Raw genomic sequence first — 19,239 nt, 5'->3', positions numbered from 1 at the left:
CTCTCGATGTGATCTGCTGCTAGCGGCAAACTAGATCTGAGGGTTAGCACCTGAGGATCATGGGATATTACTGTGCCTCGAGCTTTCTCGAAGATGCGGAGCTGGTGATGCAGCCGACTCGGAGCCGAGGATCAGCTCCGAACCCGTGTGTAAGAACAAACGTCGAGACTGAACAATTTCACATCTGATGGTTAGCAGGCAAAAGGTAGAAGAAGACCTACAATTTGGAGACTTGCCTTCCTAAAGAAGCCATTTAATCAAAAAATGTACATGACAGACAGAAAAGAAGGAAAGAACAATAACCTGAGTTGGGGGGAGGGGACAGTTGTTTATAAAGAACTGCAACTGACCCATTATGTAGGGTAACAGTAAGACCAGGTGGAATAATCGGTTTTCTAGCAAATAATTTAATATTTTTCTGCTTCATATATGATTTAGTGGCTCCAAACGGGTTAATTCTCTGTGACAGATCCTTGTTGTTTTTACACAGTAACATAAAGGTTGAAATATTACAAACAACAGTGTACAAAGCATACCTCAACTAATACACACAGGTACTCTTGTTGAAATTACATGGCACAAGCCCATCACATCTCAGCCAGGAAGGCTTACCTCTCCTCAATGACTCCACACATCCGGTTCCTCTCCGTGCCGCTCCACTCGTGTACACCACTGTACAGTGATGCAGCCGTGATCATGACAGGACAACCAAAGCAGTGGTCTTCCCTCTTTTTCCTGTACCACCCGCTCAAATGCTGCGCCCTCAGCTCAACTCACATCTAGAGAGAGAAGAGTAGAAATACTTCAGAACAGTGTGTGCTGTCAAATAACAGACAAATGTAAACAGAACATTCTAGAACTGAACAAAAGATGTGACCTTCTAGCCCAGGTCATCTGCCTATTTATACCTATTTAATTACAAAAGTAAAATGGACCAGTACTGAGTATATACCACTGAATAATTCAGAATCATAGGTACAGCCTACAGTCTAGTGTAAATGAAATCATCTACACAGATACACATACATTATGGTGACAGTACAGCAAAAAGAAAATTATGAGACAAATTACACTTTAAATCCATTACATCTAGTTTTAAACAACCTTCATTTTCATCACATTCAGTTCAAAGGCAGTCACTTAGCCTCTCTGGTGCTACTGGACTGTCCTTAATACCTGACTAGCGGCCCATGTTCAATTACTAATTTAAGAAGCAAACCAAAGCAAAATTATGCCAGTACAGTCAGAACTGATTCCTGCAGCATGTCTGATTTTTTTGCCACACTGCTTAACAAGAGGACTGATAGGCAGTAGGAACATTCATCCTCAAAGGAGAGGCATTTTTCAAAGAGCCTTTTGAATACCACTGCAGATGCATACAGAATATATTCTTTTTAGCATCACTCCCCTTTTTTAAGTCCCTCTAATCATACTTGGATGCGCATTTTATCCTATTTGCAGAGACACCTTTCTCCCAGTCACTGCACAGGGATCTGCAGTCATTCTCCAGCAACGTAGGAAGTTGCTACCACTGCTTATTCAATACTTGGATGTAAGCATGATTCTGTATGGACAGCTGCTTCTTCTTGCTGGCACTGGTTGACGCCAGCCAGTTCCCATGAAAGGTATAGTGAGATAAACCAGCAGCCTTAGTGCACATGGTGCAGCAGTCCACTGGTAGTCCTCATAGCCAGTATACAGCTCCTTTCATAGACCTGGCCAAGGCATTTGACACAACACCCCACTCAGACATTGTCAACAAATGTAAGAGGTTAGGTACAAACTCGTATGTCACCCAGTAGATAGCCAGCTGGCTCACAGACAGGATCCAGGAAATTAGAATTGGGGAGTCCACCTCTACAAAGAGGCCAGCCACAAACTGAGTCCTTCTGGGATCGGTCCTGGGACCACTCCTTTTTGGCATTTACTTCCTGAAGTCAAGGCCAATGTCAATGGGCCTCTGGCTGACTAAATCTGCTGATGATTCAAATTAGGAGCTGTCACTGAATCACTCACAGACACAAATGTTCTCCAGGAAGGGCTGACAAAGACAAACAACTGGTGTCAGAGCCATGGACTAAAACTAAATGCCACAAAATGCATACTAGTATCCTTCGGGAAGTCATCAATGCCTAGTAACTATCATATTGGCAACATACCCCTAAGACCTGACCCAGTAGTCAGAGACTTGGGGACACATATAGACAGTAATCTCGCCTTTGACCATCATGTTCCTATAGTAGTGAAAAAATCATTCTATGTTGTACACCTTATAAACAAAGGTATGGCAACTAGGTCCAAGGAAGCTATTGTTCCCCTGAATTCGGCATTCATCAGACCTATCATTGAGTACAATGCCCCCTTTGGTATGTACCTAATAAGGCATACCCAACAACTGGAACATATACAGAAGTTCTTCACTGAAAGAATACAGGGTATAAGTAACATGCCCTATGCAGACTGCCTCAAGGCCCTATCCCTGTATTCTGTCTCCTACAGACTGTTGAGAGGTGATCTATGCCTGGCATACAAGGCATTGTTACACCCCACTCCGATGGACCTCCTGCATATCCACAAAACAAACAGAACCAGAACTGCCCATTCTAAAGACTTAAACCCTGCCTGTGATATAAACAGGACATGCTGGAGAGACAGGTATGTATCCCAGGGACTGCACATTTCTGGAAAAGGTTCCCCATCCATGTAAAGCAGAGTTCCTCCCTAACCCAATTCAACTGTAATTTGGACAGCTGGATGGGGGATAGGAAATTCATCCCTGATTTGGCATCTGTATCCCTAATGGACACAAGCAGCCTGTAAATGTTTCATCTCCCAGGACCTAGCTTGTAAATGTTTCACCTCCCAAGCCTCTGCTTACACTTATCAAGGGTACCAGAACAGTCTGAAATATGTGATGCATGACTAGGCTTAAAAAGGTCCTTGTAGTCATTAGCCTAGTAAACACCTATGGATCTATGCAGCTGGTTTACACTCTCCTGCTAAATATAAAAAGCTCTGCTTTGCTATCAGCACTTGGACAATTTTACAGACCAGTTTGAAGAATGTGTGGCTTATATACACCATCAGATAGAGATACCCTAATGCACAGCATTCCACACATTAAATTCATAAAGGTAATATGTGACAAATTATAGCTACAACAAGCAATAAAATAAATGTCACAGCCATGCTAAATGCTAAGTATTGCACAACCTAAAAAGCTATGCACAGAATAAATGTATTATCATCCTGCATCTTAAAACAGTGAAATAACTGCAAACACAACAGGTCCCACACGAACACATGATGAATATGCTAACCATCTCAATGAAAGGTAACATGTTCTTAAACATCATAAATATTAAACCATTACATACAAGATAAGTAATTTGTAAATTGTCAGATTTTTTTTTAAAGATTCCGGACTCCTTATAAGTTGGCACCTGGAGTAGTTGCCCCATTCTTCCCACCCTTTCTACAGCACTGATTAAGGATAGATTTCTGGTGTATAACCAAAAGTAATGCATTTACTGTAGCATAGCAGCCAGATATGTTGCCCAATATTTTGTTTCCAATTCTTCAATGAAATAATGAGGTCATGACCAAGGTGGCAGACGAGTTGAAAAGCATTTGTAACCATGGTGTCTATGATAATGTTCCCTGCCTCTACTAAGTAGTTTTTTTTAAATACCTTTACTGAATTATCACTTGTGACACACGCAAATTTAATTTATGTAAACATAATCAAACTGTATTAAGTTCACATTTACAAACATTATACTTCACATATATTACTATATATCATATAATCTTAGCAACATTGCATAAATGATTCAATTTCTACCTTTTTTTTAAACAAGAAACATCGGTACTTACGTATTATTGCAACCACATTTCGAACAGGAGAAACGGCTCTTTTCCAAGCCATACAGCTGTTTCTCCTGTCCGAAATCTGATTGCAAGAATGCATACTATTCTAAAATCCTACGTTTTGCAAGGAAACCACAAAATTTATGAGAACAGACCAAAAAAGATATGAGGCAAAAACCTGGACATTCTACGAAAAGCTGGAGAGTTGAGAAGTATGCTGCCCATGTGTGTCATAACGTGGTAGTACTTAGTGCTCTTTAAACAAACTGTGTACCAGCACTGATTTTGAAATAGTTTTTAGGCTTTGAATAATTCTAGACATTTCAGTACACGTGGGACCACTTGTCTACATTAAAAGCAATGTTTGTATTTTTCTGCTGAGCAGAAGCTCAAAGAAAGACTTCTGTAATGTAAAGGTACAAGAGTATGACAGTTGCTGTAATCATACACCATCCACGAATACAAAATGTGACCGTTACTCCTCTTCCTGCCTCATACACAATATGACAGACTAATGATTAGCAGTTTCAGACACCCCTTTTAAGATTAACAGAAATATTTTTGGCAAAACATAAGGAATTACCGCAGGTTGGAAATGTGGTTGCGATAATACGCAAGTACCGAAACATCTTTATTAAACCATCACTTACGACATAAGCAATCAAACATTTATATAAACGAAAACAAACCACACTGACACAATTCCTGTTCTATTTATTTCACACTATTTTTATTTATGGAATGTAACAAATGGGATGACTTACCTTATATCTAATAATTTACCCAATCAATGGTTAAGTAACTCAAATGTCCCACATGTAAGGTATTAGCTTCAATGTTTAACTCCACAAGGTTTGTACATACCAAGAATGCTCCTTTATTAACAATACACATGCTATGTAACACCCTAGTAAGTTACAACCAGACATGCTTGCTGTAACTGATATAACTCCAGCTTCAGACTGCTTAGTCTAGAACCAACACTGATGCAATCACTGATAAATAGGACATCATCGCATTCTCTGTTGGACTTAATGATGTGAGCCCATGGATCCTTTTTTTTTTTCTTAATCAGTCAAGTTTCTGCCATGGTAGAAACTCCGGAATCCTAGTAAGTAAACAATCCATATATACATGATGATAATTACTTGTGTCAACAATACATCAAGCACACGTGAGCACACACACACACAAAAAAACAGCAAAATGCTACACTATACATGCTAAACACAAACCAGCCAAAAACATCTAAGCACATTTTTTAAAATGTACAAACACTAAATCCCTCTTAACTCGCAACCCACTAAAAGCAGAAGTAATTTTGTGTTTGTGTGAGATTTACCTTAGAATACTACCCTACAAAGCCTACACTTAGTCATTCTTGCTTGAAATTGACCATTTACAATATTTAATTAAAGCATATTTCAAGGAAACATCATACTTTGCAAATGTCAATATTCTCTAAGCACAGAAATGTCTCTATGCTATATTCTTACTATTCAAGTTTCTTGCATTTAGCAAGATTATTTTCACTTCTGATCTTCTGTTCATATTTTCTGCCACCTTTTCTTCATCTGTAATTGGTCTGAAAATTAAGTCATCATGGGGTGGAAGACATTCATGTTCAATACGGGCACTGCTAGAGAAGTGTTGTTAAGACGCACTATTTCTTAGTTTTGAAAGTAATTTCCCATTTTACAATGATCTGAAGCTACAGCAAAACAAATTATTTGTTATAGTAAAACAGAATGCTAAAACTCTGTCTGACAACATTCCACCATGCTCGAGTGATGCTACAGACTTTCAGTCTTTTAAGCAAAACTGGATTTATAGGCTACACATACTCTCAGTGGAGGTCTTTGAGAACCAGAGAATGATGATCCATCCACCCATCCATCCACAACCCATTTTTCTCATTTTTGCATATGGGGTTGGGGTGTCACTTCAACACTGCCAATCATGTAGAGCCAAGGTTTATACTGCCGGGGGGCTATCTCTGCTGGAGTAGTCATACAAAACACTCACACACAGTCACACCTATGGCTAATTTAGAGTATCCAATCCACCTATTGCATGTCATTAGAATGTGGGAGGAAATCCCACGGGAAGACTGGGAGGACATGCAGACTCCACACAGAAGGCACCCTAGCCGAGAATCCGAACAGGGGAACTTTTTGCTATGAGGTGACAACGCTATCTGCTGCACCACTGTGCCACCTATAACTAGAGAATGTGGACTAGTATGCTACCTGACGAAATGTTCTCCCTCTCTTTGCACATACTGTTCTTGCATGAATTTTTAACTGGCTAGGCTAACAGTGGTCTCACACTTGGCAGATGTTTCCATACATACATCATCCAGAGAATGATGTATGTATGTATGTATGTAAATACCTGCCAAGTGTGAGACCACTGTAATCCAGGTGAAAAAAAATAAAAGGCTTTCATGCAAGGACAGTCTGTGCAAACCGAGAGAACATTTCAATAGTTAGTACACCAGTCCACATTACAAAATGAATTTGCTGCATTTCCATCTTTTGTCAAACAGAAAGCAACAGTTATGCAGCCTCATGTATTTCATACTGTACCCCTTCCAGAAAATAAAATGTTTGCAATATAAACCAACATATCCTTCATTATGTAGGCCTCATTTATCACTGAGTTTTTAACAGCTTATCATTTTGTTGGCATACTCCTACAATAGTCTTTTAAGGAAAAATGGATTTACATAAATGTGCAAATTCTTCCTTTTGTTCAGTATCACACTATGCACATTATCCAGGACATCTTTTTTCTTCTTCACAAAATTAGTATTTTCAACAAAATAATTTTACTCTTCAAAGCCGAGGTAATAACCACTTACTAAACCAAGATGAATTAGAGCGCTTGCCTCTTCCGCTGACACTTCCCAAAGTGTAGTAAGTTTGTACCAATTCTTACTGTGAGGAAGGGAATGTTGGTTAAATACTGTGAAGCAAGTGGGAAATGTGAAGAATGGAGAAAATAAAGATTTACTTCTTATAAAATACACAAAATAATGATCACTGAATATTACAGACCTGGTTGTAACAGAATATGACAAAGGAAAGAAATCCTATCATGAAATCGAACAGGCTGAAGGGCATATGGCTTTAACATCAGAAATGCTGTTCATAGATGTGTTTTTTGTGAGAATGCAGAACAGTGAAGATCAGAAAATTTGCCCTTTCCTCACTATAGTGCAATCTCGGAATCAGTATATATAATTAGCAGGGGGGGGGGTGCAGCCCCCCACAACAGCAACTTCAAGGTACGGCATTTTCAATGTTTAAGCCGTTCGCTCTCCATTATTTTCGATCTCATAATATAGGCCCACAAATTCATCAGTGCAAAAGGATTAACAGACAGCACAGCAGGTAAAAGAAAAGAGGAAAAAGGAGATGCAAATTTTAACAAGGAAAGAAATATCAGTCGTAAAAAGTGAAAAGTGACTTTCTATTGTGCAAGGAAAGGAAAATGAGAATATGGATTATTGGATGAAAGATGAAAAAGAAACATTAGAAATACGGTAGCAACTAAATTTAAGAAAGAGACTGGAGGTAAAAACAGGTCTAAAAAATACAACCTCTATGAATCTTAATCAAGTGGAATGTTTATGTAACAACAATCAATGTTACTAGTATGAAAAACATTAAAAGGCAGGCACAAATAAAATGGATCAAGGAAGCTGAAAATTATATTTGCATTTAAAAACACTAGGCATTATAGCGTCAATAATATATATATATATATATTTTTTTTTTTTGCGTTGTTCCACCTTTTTAGATTTGATCTAAAAAGGTTGTTCTTTTGGTATCTGCTCTTTGGAGTGTTCAATATTTGAGAATAGATTCATATGCACATGTACACTAATATTTATATACACATACACCGATGCACATTTTATACATACATATTTATATGTAACTATATCTACATATGTGTGTATATGTGTATGGGTGTGCAACATGTCGAACACTCATCTGCTTGACATGGCTACATTACTGTAAGAAATGCCGGATGCATAATAATCCAAATTCACATATGGTCGACTGCTATTTAGTTGAATGGTTATGTAAGTGGAACATTATGCACAGCTGAGATGAGTAAAAAGAATGTCGGCTCGGAAGAGTTCCTTGATGTTGACACTAGAGCTATTTCAGGACATCACTGCCAGTGCAGTTTCTCAAGGTGTTCTATCATTGATTCCTTCCTTCCTTCACAGAGATTTCTCCCTTCTTCAAGTTTATGAGACTGTGGAGTTGGTATATTTAATTTTGGGGGCGTCAGGATCCCTCACATGGGTGGTGCAGGGGGAGGAGGCTTGCAGCCTGCTAAAACATTTTTTTTTCTTTTTTAGCAGTTGGGGTAAACACACACACACACACACACACACACACACACACACACACACACACACACACACACACACAGGTTTACTACTGAAGATTTAAGCATGGCACGTTTGAAAATAAAAAATATTGTAATATGACATTCAAAAGATAAGAATGGTAAGAGCCAAAAACATGAAGAATGTCGAAAATCGAATCTCCTGACCTGCATGCTAATATGAGTCAGGAAGGGAGCGTAAGTCTGGGTGTTTGAAACATTTACCTCATTGTGGTATTTCTAGATTCGAACATGTCAAATTCAAAACTAGAGTACTAAACAGTGTACATATGGATACACATTTAAATATACACACACACACACACACACACACACACACACACACACACATATATATATGTGTCTACGTCAAATAAACAAAAGACCACTTACCTGAAAACGAATTTACCGAGATGACAACACCGAAAAGTACAGTTTTGTACCTACCATAAATGTAGATGTTCGAGGATTCCATTGCTGCAGTCCTTACCTTGCCCCCAGATGTCAGAGACCCTAAAAAGACAAGTCCCAAAATACCTACACCAAAAACATGTACAATATATACAACATCTACATTTAATCCCAGCTGGAATCTCCAGAAACCACCGCAGTCTTCCATTTCAAATTCAGCAGTAGCTGCGGCTCAAAAAGGTTGTAGAGTAAGTTTTTCCAACACAAAATTGAGATCCCAAGCAGGAGTAGGAGCTCAAAACAAAGGGTGGGTCACAAGTGAAGTGAGCTGAAATTGCTGCAGCATGTAATTAATGGAAGAGAAGAGAAGGACAAACTGTCCAATAACTCAGTAAAGATATTGAAGAGCCACACTCAAATTAGCGAAATCTCCAAATTCTTTGCTGTACTCCAAAATAAAAATCTCTTCCATTTTAAAACTTGTTGAGGAGAGACCTGCTGCTGTGTTTTCAACACAGATATGCCAGGCTGTGTTAGATGAAGAGAGAGAGATGTGCGACATTGATTGATGAGATGGATAACAGATGAGAACAGAATCAGAGGAGGTAAAGGCAAGGCCATGGAAGCTTCTTCAGACGTAGTAGTGGGTACCACCAGTGCCGAGGCCAATCTGGAGCTACTATCATCATCCTTGGCCTGTCTTGTCTGACCTTTAATAGTACCTTTGGAAGACTGCTAGGGAGTTCTGTGCTCCTGGCAGAGAAACCTTGCCTGAAGAGTTTAAAGCTTAGCGCGCAGTCTCCCATAAAATCATTGCTTGCCTGCATAGAGGATACCACATTGACAGTTGTGTTCACACAGGAATCAACACCTGCCTGGGAAAGATTGAAAGCTGAATTAATTAATGCAAACTGGACTGCCTCATCTCCTTCATGTTGATATGTAGATGCTGTAGTCTGGCAGGCCACTTGTCTTGTATCCACTTTCCATTTAGAGAGCTCCCAAAGCATGTCTCGAGGCATCTGTCGTTAAATCACAGAGAGTCCCTCAGGTGACATGACATTCCCCACAAGAATTCTTTTTTTTTGAAGGTATTATTTGAATTGAATGACAGTGTCCAAATCCTCAGTGTCCTGTCACATTTTGAGATACTTGTTGAGCTTCCTTCATATGCTTTTGGCATTTGGGAAGCACCAGGATACAAAGATGCCATGAACCTAATGCTTTGAAGGACTGTCCCTGCAGTCAAACGGACTGATGAGATTGAAAGTAAGCTATCAATGGAGCCAGACTGAGCCAGAACCCCTAGACTCATAGTCAAGCCAGACAAGAAGGGCAATGCAGAGAACTGAGAATGAGAATTTAAAGCGAAACCGCAGATAGCCTTCCATATACTTATTTCATAGGCACATGAAGGTAAGGCCCCTTGAGATCTAAGTCATCCCCAGTGATCTTTGCCCAGCAGAGGTAAAAGCTGTTGTAGCACTCAACATCTTGAACTTGTCCAGAAAAAAGTGTTGGAGAGAGAAAAAAAAAAAAAAATTGGTCTCCCACGTTCCCTTGGTACTTAGAAGGAGGCGAGAATAAAATCCTAGCTGGCTGATGGCCCCCATCTGGAGTAACTGAAACTTGCTTGTGAGCCTCCTTTCTTTGGCCTTTGAAAAGGCATTATGGAAAAAAAAAATCTGTAACGTGTGAATGAATGATATCCAACACCCATTTGTCTTGTAATTTAAAATCCAATTTTCTGAAAAAGAGACAGTCTTCTGAAAGATCAGGTCATGGGGTCAAAGGACTGACCCCTGACCCCACTCAGAACCTCCTGGAGCAGTGGACTCCTGTTCTCCCTGTTAAAAGAACCAAAGGCCCTGCCCTTTCTACCTACTCTCGCGGCTGCACCTGCAAAAAAATCTTTAACAGTTTGCATAGACTTAGCTTTGTCCTCCATTTTCTTTAAATGTCTTAACATGCTCAGCTAAATTCTGATCCTTCAACCAGGCATGCCCTGTACAGCATCAAAACCACATTGCAAAGAATGCTTACCCACTTGCTCAGACACATGAACCAAGTCCAGCAACTCTTTACACTCAATACCTTCCAAAAGCATCCACCTTAGATTTTAATTGTGAAAGGAGATAATTCTGATATTTTAGCATGTGAAACTGACACTCATGGCTAGAGTGGAAGAAGTATACACTTTCTTTCCCCACCTATCCAAGGCCCTTGCCTCTTTATCAGTGGGAACAGGATTTTAACCACAGAAGCCTTAACACCTTTAGGCCCTTGAGAAATAGTTTCTGGGTCTAGGACTCTTAAACAAATACTTATGAGCTATCAGGCTTAACAGGAGCAGGAGGCAAAGAGTCAGGATTCAGGGAAGCCTCTGCAAAAACATCTTCCACCACATTCAACACAGGAGGAATAGCTAAGGGCCTATGCTGGGGTAAAACAAGAATTCCCTAAGCCTTTTCCTGGAATCAGAGTAATCCTGGCCTTCCCATTTAAAGTGCTCCCTCATGGAATGCAGAGTCTCTGAAAATGAGAAATCCTCAGGAGGAAGTGGAATCATCCACATCAGAATCAGAATAAGTAGGATAGACTCTGAAGCCTCTGAACACTGTTCAAAACTATCAAACTCGGTTCCACCCTAGCCCTCTTATCAGGCGGCGGCATAGAACCTCTAATCCTAGTAATCAAATCTTCTGCCATTTTAAGCAAATGTTTCTTAGGTACAGACCCCGACATGCTAGGAGAAGCCCCCACTGAAGCTGCACTAGGCCTACCTCTCACAGAAGTTTCGGCAACAGAAGCCCAGGCTCTAACTACCTTGGGAAGAGAGGGAAGAACAGTTACCTGAGAAGCCCCTCAGCCTGGCCTACCTCCTGAGAAGGCACATCCTGTAACAGTAAAGTTTCTGCCTGAGACTCCATGGAAACTCCTGGCAAAACCTCTGGCTCCAGTGAGCCTTCTAAAGAACCGACGTCCGGGACTGCGGTTCATCAACCCTAGGCTTCACTGTTTTGTAAACACTAACCTGGCACAGTCTAACCTCCTCTTAACAACCAATCAGGCCCTAAACAAGGTATACACAAGGTATGGTAATCCGGTATCTGTTTCCCACAAGAAATACAGATATTCACTTTTTCTGACATCCGGTAAAATACTGAGGCAAGAAAAACCAAAATGTTCCCAACGGGTACTTAGCCAACTCTGTTTGAAATATTTCAGAACACCAACCTGCACTCCGCAAAACTGCTTCTGCATCGGACCATGCGGCAAAAGACTGAGGGGACTGCAGCAATGGAAAACGAAGAACATCGTTACATTAGCGACTGAGGTTACAGGGTAAGTATGCTCTTGGCCAACACACACCACAGCATGTCAAACCCACCCAGGTAGGGGGCTATGCCCCCACACCCTCTTACCCCCCAACTAAATATACCAACTCCAGGATCGCACCACAGTGGGTAAAAGGGCAAATTTACCCATGTTGGCCAAATGCATACTTACCCTGTAAACAGCTTCGGTAATGTGGTCGTTTGGTAATGTAACGTTTTGATGTTGTAGTCTCAGTAAACTCATCTTCAGGTAAGTGGTCTTTCGTTTATTTGACGTAGACCCATACACACACACACACACACACACACATGCTCTCACACACACACACACACACACACACACACACACACACACACACACACACACACATACACAGACACTGCATTCCAACAACAGCAGCTACTAGATGCAAGGGTTGTTTAATCACAGGGGATAGGCAGGATGGTAATTTGGAAACAGTAAGGAGGGTCACCTCCCAATCTGTTATCTCTGGCCTTGGGTCCCTACTAATTGGGTTTACTAATGGAAAGAATTAAAAGCAGCAAAGACTTCAGGGCAGCAGAAGTCAGTAATCAACCAAAAGACAAGGAAAGAAGTCAGAAATCAACTAAGACAAAGGCTCACATAAATGTTACCTGAACAACAAAGTACCAAAGGAGGCATTACTCCTTGAATATCATATGATCATAGGAGGTTACTAGGATATTGACCTGGAGGTCATTTCAAGCCTAGCCATTACACCCCAATGTAATACCTTAGATACTCTAGGCAATACCCAGGATTGTATTTATTAATGACTACCCATGTCCAGGAGGGCTGTAGGCGCTATCCTCAGTAAGAATTTATGGTGCCCTATCCACTTGTCCAGATTCCTTTTGAACAGTGTTACAGAGGTGTTCTGCTTCACATGAACTGGCAGCCTACTCCAAAGATGCAACAGTCACTGGGAGAAAAATCTGTCCCTCCAGCATGTCCTGTTCAAGTCACAGGCCATATTTAAGTCCCTGGAATGGGTATCTCTAGTCCTGTTTGATTTATGGATGTGCAGCAAATTCATTAGGTTTGGGTTGGAGATTGCTCTGTAAGACAGGCATAAGTCTCCCCTAAGAAGTCTATAAGATACAGAGTATAGTGACAGGGACTTTAGTGGGTCTGTGTATGGCATGTGCTGGAGTCCCTTGATCTTCTTAGTTAGATACCTCTGAGGTCTCTCCAATTGCTGCAGATGCTTTGTACAGTACATGACAAAAGGGGTGTTATACTCATTTATGGGCTTGGTTAGTGATGAATATAGAGCGGTTATAACCTCATTTGCTCTAGAGGCGATTGCCTTTGCTAATCAAGTGTGCTACTTAGAAAGCTTTCTTTACTACAGTAGACACATGGTGGTCAAAGTTAAGGTCGCAGACTACTTGTGATCCCTGATCTCTTACCACTTCATCAGTACATAGGGTAGTGTTGTTAATTTGATAGAGTGAAGGGACATTGTTTTTACCGATGGGAATGATGATGCATTTCTTTGCATTTAATGTGAGACCATGACTAAGACACCAGTCATTGGTCAGTATAAGGCCCTCATGATGTACACTGACATCATCTGGGGATTCAATAACTGCACCCAGTTTGCAGTTTTCCACAAATTTGGTCAGCCACAGCCCTGTAGTTTTGGCCTGAAATTCTGACAAGTATATACCAAACAGTCGGGGGCCCAGCGCTGACTCTTGTGGCATCCCGCTGGTGAGAGGTCTGCTGGTCGATGTAGAGTCACCCACTTTGATAGTGGGTGACCAGTTTGTGAGCCAGTTGGCAACCCATCTTATAACAAAAGGGTTTGCATTCAGTTTGCTAAGGTTATCAGTAATGCCAGAGTGTGGGATTGTGTCAAATGCATTTGTGAAGGCAAGGTATGCTGTGCACAGATTTGCCCTTGTCAATGGCCCTGGTCACATTTTTAAAGAAATCCATCAGGTTTAACAGGCAGGAAACTACCCTTGATGATGACAAACTGGGTTAGATCCACGATTTGGAGATCACCTATGTCTTTATTTATGAGCTCAATGACATTACATGTTCCATTGCTTTACAGATGAGGCTGGTCAGACTTATGGGTTTTCAATTCCCTGGGTCTGTTGCTAAACCACCTTTATGAAGGAGCATAACTGCTGCTGTTCTCCATTCTACAGGAAAAAAGACAGCAGTTAGGTTGTGACTAAATGGGGTACTTAATGGGGATGCTAGTTCATATTTTAGTTTGTTTAGAAGACAGCTTTTGATGCAGTTTGTTCCCAAAGAGGCTGTGTTTTTTGCCTTAGACAAGGCCTTAATGACCTGCACTTTGGATATGTACGGTAGGGGGTGTTGGGGGCAAGGTTTGTGATAAGTTTGGAAGGGATAAGGGAGTGAAATTTTCACCATATCTGTCCATTAGGAGGTTTGCCATCTCTGCGGGATCAGCATGTGTGACACCGTTAATCACAAGTTTGGCACATGCTTGGGTCCTATCTTTTAAACTATGTATGTAACTGTAAAAGGCCTTATGATTATCCTTTGCTGTGATTTCTAAGTTTTTCTCAAAGTTACCCTTAGAGGATTTGACATGTTGTCTTATTTGTCTGTTAAGGCTGAGGAGGGTGCTTTTCCAATGTTGGGGCCTTGCCTTAGTTTTCATAGACAGCAACTTTTTGTGTTTGTTGTAAAATTTGTTGATGCTGGATATCCAACAGGGTGGCTTTTTTTTTTTTACTTGGGGCTCTGGCTTTGACTCACTCTGGAACAGCTGAGTCTATACACTTACACTAAAACCCTGCACAATCCGTTGTGTAACCTTTGGTGTAGTTACCACTTCCAGCTGCGGGTGGGGCTTGGAATGCCTTTATACCTTCCCCTAGCAGGGTAGAGTTTGCTTTGGTGAAGTTTTTTAGTGTAACTTTGTTCTTTGTGCGTTCTAGCGTTAGTGCCAATTTGAAGGTGACTGATTTCTGCCCAGATTTAACTAATGAGGGTCTGACAGTTGCGGTGGTGAATCTGTTTGTCAGATCTAGTATGTTTGTTCCTCTTGCTGGAGTTTGAACAATTTGTTCCACGACATTTGAGTTACAGTCAAGGAACTTTTGTGCTGGTGAGTTAGGTCTAGAATAGATTTCCCAGTTGATGGTGGGATAATTGAAATACCCCATGACCAGAGTGTTTGGCAATATTTGGACTGATTCCAGTTTGCTCAAGTAGGCCTTATGCGCATCATGATCTATGGAAGGGGACCTATAACTAGCTATGGCTTGAATGGGTGTCCTACCCACAGTAATCTGAACTTGAAGTAACTCCATGGAGTTGTCCAGTCTAACTAGTCAGGAAGTGAATTTATCTCTAATATAAACAGAAACACTGCCTCCTTTGGTTCTCACGTGTTCGTTTTGCAGTCTGAAGGTGTGGAAGGCATTGAAGCCTTGCAAGGCTGGGGTACTCCCTGAGGCCTTGAATCAGGCTTCAGTGACAGAGGTGCTTCCAGGGTGTTCAGTTTTTGGTTTAAGCTCCTAGTATTTAGCAGCATAACCCTTATTTTATGGTTGGCAATTTTCATGTTGGCAATTTTGTTTTTGAAACCTTGCCTAAAAAAAGACACTATGGAGGAGGCAAGAGCCTTTGTCAGCAGCAGAAAGCCTAGTGGTGTCAGGTGCAAACCATCTCTGGCAGAGTGGTGCGGTTTGTTGATCATGCAGTAATGCTTGATGAAGATGTCAAATGACAACCAAATGGCTGATGCATGAATGTGCACAACAAAGATAATGTGAAGAAAGTGCTAGGGCAGCTACATCCCTGGTTCAGTCCTATTTTCCATTGTCTACTGGTCAGAAACAGATATTAATACTCTTAGCAAGGAATAACTCAGTCCCAAATTACAGAGGTTCATGACAGAGGTCAGAAGCACCTGGTCAGTGATCAATACGAAAACACAAGATATCTCACTCCTCATATAGAGAGCCACCTCCACTTGACAGAGTATATTTATCAGATAGGCTTCCTAAAGACTTCAGTCAGCCTGATGGCCTTGCAGGCAGTCTGATGATATCAAGGGACCTACACAAGATGCCACACTCTAAGGTGAAGCAGTCTGCCACCCCAACAGACAAGGGAACCTCCTTACTTTACACAAGAAGATCTCCCCTACTGCCAGAGACCTGACAGCCCGAAACTCATACCTTTCCCAGCTATCAGAGATTTAAGAAGATGAGATTTGGTCTTTCATCTCTGAATTTTGCTATGCCTTACAGAACTGGAGAGGTGCATGACTCTAGCTAGCTCCAAAGCACATAAAAATTAAGTCCTGACAATGACCTGGATGCCCCAGTTTCAGTCAGTGACACAGGCACTGGAGCAGCTAGCTGCTGAGGGACAGGAATGATGAAGCAAGCCCTGCTCACCTCTCCTAGTTAGGCGGGTTGAGGCATATACCTAATGATGAGTACTTTATAGCAGGTTAGACAGGGATAAATGGAGGAATCTGCCTAGGGTGGTGGTGGGGTCTATAAGTGGTAATATCTCCATCATGAAAAATAAAAAACTAAAACAAACCAAGAAACAACGAAAGAAAAGTGGTATCAACAAATAACGCCAGTCTATTGTAAAATCCCAGATGCTTTACTTTGTAAAAGTAAAGCATCTGGGATTTTACAATATCTCCATCATGATTGACAAGACTTTGCATGAGGACTGTGGAGCTGGTACATAAAAATTTGGGAGGTACAACGTCTCTTGCCCCCTGCAAAACAAAAAATAAATAAATAAATGAAAACATGGTTTCATTTTTAGCACTTTTTAGTTTTGGTTATTTATGTTCAACATACCAGTTCCTCTGAATTCTCACATTTTGTAGTTCCACATCAGAATCATTTAAAGGCATGTATCTCCAAAATGTTTCATCATTTATTCATGAATTTTTATGGAATGATGCTGACACAATTATCTACAACACCACTGGACTTGGATCCTACCCTCAAAGACAACGGAGCAATTGTATTTTGAATGTTAATGAAAAAATATCAACTTTTTAATGTTATTTTTTTTATGCCTGAACATATACAAATAATGAAAAATATCACTTTTATAGAGAAACACATAGGACTGCTTTTAAGTCTGAAATCACACATGTTTATGTTTGTTTATTTATTTGCACTTTACTCTGTAGAGAAAAAAAATCCCTGAAAATTACACATTTTTTCAGCTGAATGTTATGTAAATGTTATACTTTTGTCAGTTTCAAAGGTCATTCTGGCCAGAATTCCACACTAACTTCAAATATCCATATGTCTCTACTGCTTCAAGAAGCTCTTGTGGCATTTTCATGACAAGACTCATTGCTAATCCCACTCTTTTCTACAGCCTAGTGGCTTTCAGAAAAACTAAACATCGGAATCTTAAATACACACATGCATTCAGTAAAATATTTTGCTATAACATATAAAAATTACAAAACATATCACTGTTTCCAAGATAAGGGCATTACTATTGGTTTTCATTTCATAAGACCTCACCAACAATATGATGCAGACGTATACTGCATGTGCCAACTTGAAAAAAATAAAAATGTACATTATTTTTTGTGAAACAAATGGCAAAACCAAAGTATCTAAATGGATATATAAGGCTACTGGCAGTACCATTTCTTTCCATCTCTAAAACACATTAACAGCAAATTTCCAAGAATAATATACCACAACCCTCAACTACAAAATTCACTTAGCTGGTGGTTACATATGTAAAGAAACAAACATAACTTTATCATTTTGTAATATGATTAACTGCACAAGTGTTTAATGGAGTGGGGATCATAAGTCCAAGGGAAAAAAAATCTGCATTCAAATTCAAATTCAATAAAGAGGTATCTAAGCCAATAATTTAACTAAACATTTTGAGCAAAAGTGCATGACAGCACCTAAAATGAAAACGGAGTATAATGCAAAATGTCAGATTCAGCAGTAAAGGCAACAGAACTAAAGTCACTAGGTCCTGTCTTTGAAAATCGCTATCTATACCCCGTTCAGACTTCATTATGAAAACTTTGCAATAATGATAACAAGATGATCGGCTACAAAACACACTTAAGACTGCATTCTTAACATCTGAGCTTCCTGTACAGCATACCTCTGAATTTCGCCACACAGCTTTAGCTACTAGAAAACATGTCTTTGTTGCATATTACAACTGACAACATTTATTTTTTCCTGTTGAAAAATCCAAGATTTTTACATCTGGAATAATGATTTTTTTTCTGGAAAAAACATACTGGAGTTTTACTTCTTGCATAATGAGAACTTGCTACCTATATACTGGACATTAATTTTGTTCCAGCCTTTTGTGCAGAGGTCAAAAATAGCCCCCATAGGAAACCAAGGACAGTGTCAAATTGTGATAACAGAAGGTCTCATAAATGCTGGATTTATTAGCTGTATATAACAGACTAAATGTCAGTTCTCTAAAGGGAATTCAAAATAAAAGAAAAAAATCAGGAATTTCTAATAAAACTTGGGTACAACATACACACTGGTTCCCCTTTAGCTGCATTAATGAAACAACCAGATGTACGGAGGAAGACAACCAATCCGATACAGGCTATGAAAATCCTTATGTCTGCATTTTTGTGCATCCGCTAATCATACCACTAGAGATTATCGGTTAAGCACTGCGATACATTTCATATGTAGTGTTCATGTAAAACAAGCTAAAACTGGTGACATGAAGCAATTTTATCATTAACATTAGACCGTTTCTCCAAATTTGGTTAATACTAGTTTTTGAAAACCTAAAAATGTCTAACCAATAAGTCAGAAACATTTGCATTAATGTCCAAGCAACAAACACCAAGTAGTTAAATGGAAACAAGACATAATTGCAAGCATGGAAGCAAAAGATCTGCCGGAGCTTAGGGAAAGAATGCTATAACACCAAAAACCTAATTATATACTTTATAAAACAGTTTAGGAATATTCCATTTTTTTTTTGTGATTTATACCACAACTGCAGAGACTAAGTGGAATAAGTACAAGTTACGGAAATAAGATAAAGAAACAAGACCTAATGGAATTTGTATAGCTAACTTTATTTTGTGTTGGCTTGCACGTATGTGCAAGCCTAATGCCTCATTTCAGTTACAAAGATGCTTCTTCAGGGCTGGCTACATCAAAGCAAATTAGCATGCACATCAGCAAAGATCAAATG

General features: G+C 39.9%; 1 protein-coding gene across 7 annotated transcripts in view; it reads right to left on the bottom strand.

Moving 5' to 3' along the window:
* The window catches only part of BCORL1 (BCL6 corepressor like 1), a 1,083,397-nt gene that overhangs the window by 861,805 nt on the left and 202,353 nt on the right, over positions 1–19,239 (bottom strand). For 6 of the 7 annotated variants that reach the window (XM_044057522.1, XM_044057520.1, XM_044057526.1 and 3 more), the window contains one exon: positions 613–779. In XM_044057522.1, coding sequence (XP_043913457.1) covers positions 613–698 — 86 coding nt within the window. In that variant the 5' untranslated portion in view covers positions 699–779. Of the gene's footprint in view, positions 1–612; positions 780–19,239 lie in introns of those variants that run through there. The other variant, XM_044057525.1, reaches the window with a different exon arrangement.

This window comes from Protopterus annectens, chromosome 15.part0 (assembly GCF_019279795.1).
Source record: "Protopterus annectens isolate FY-2018-M chromosome 15.part0, PAN1.0, whole genome shotgun sequence".
Taxonomy (NCBI): domain Eukaryota; kingdom Metazoa; phylum Chordata; order Ceratodontiformes; family Protopteridae; genus Protopterus; species Protopterus annectens.
The sequence above is the reverse complement of the archived record's forward strand: the minus strand, read 5'-3'. Positions and strand labels throughout refer to the sequence as shown.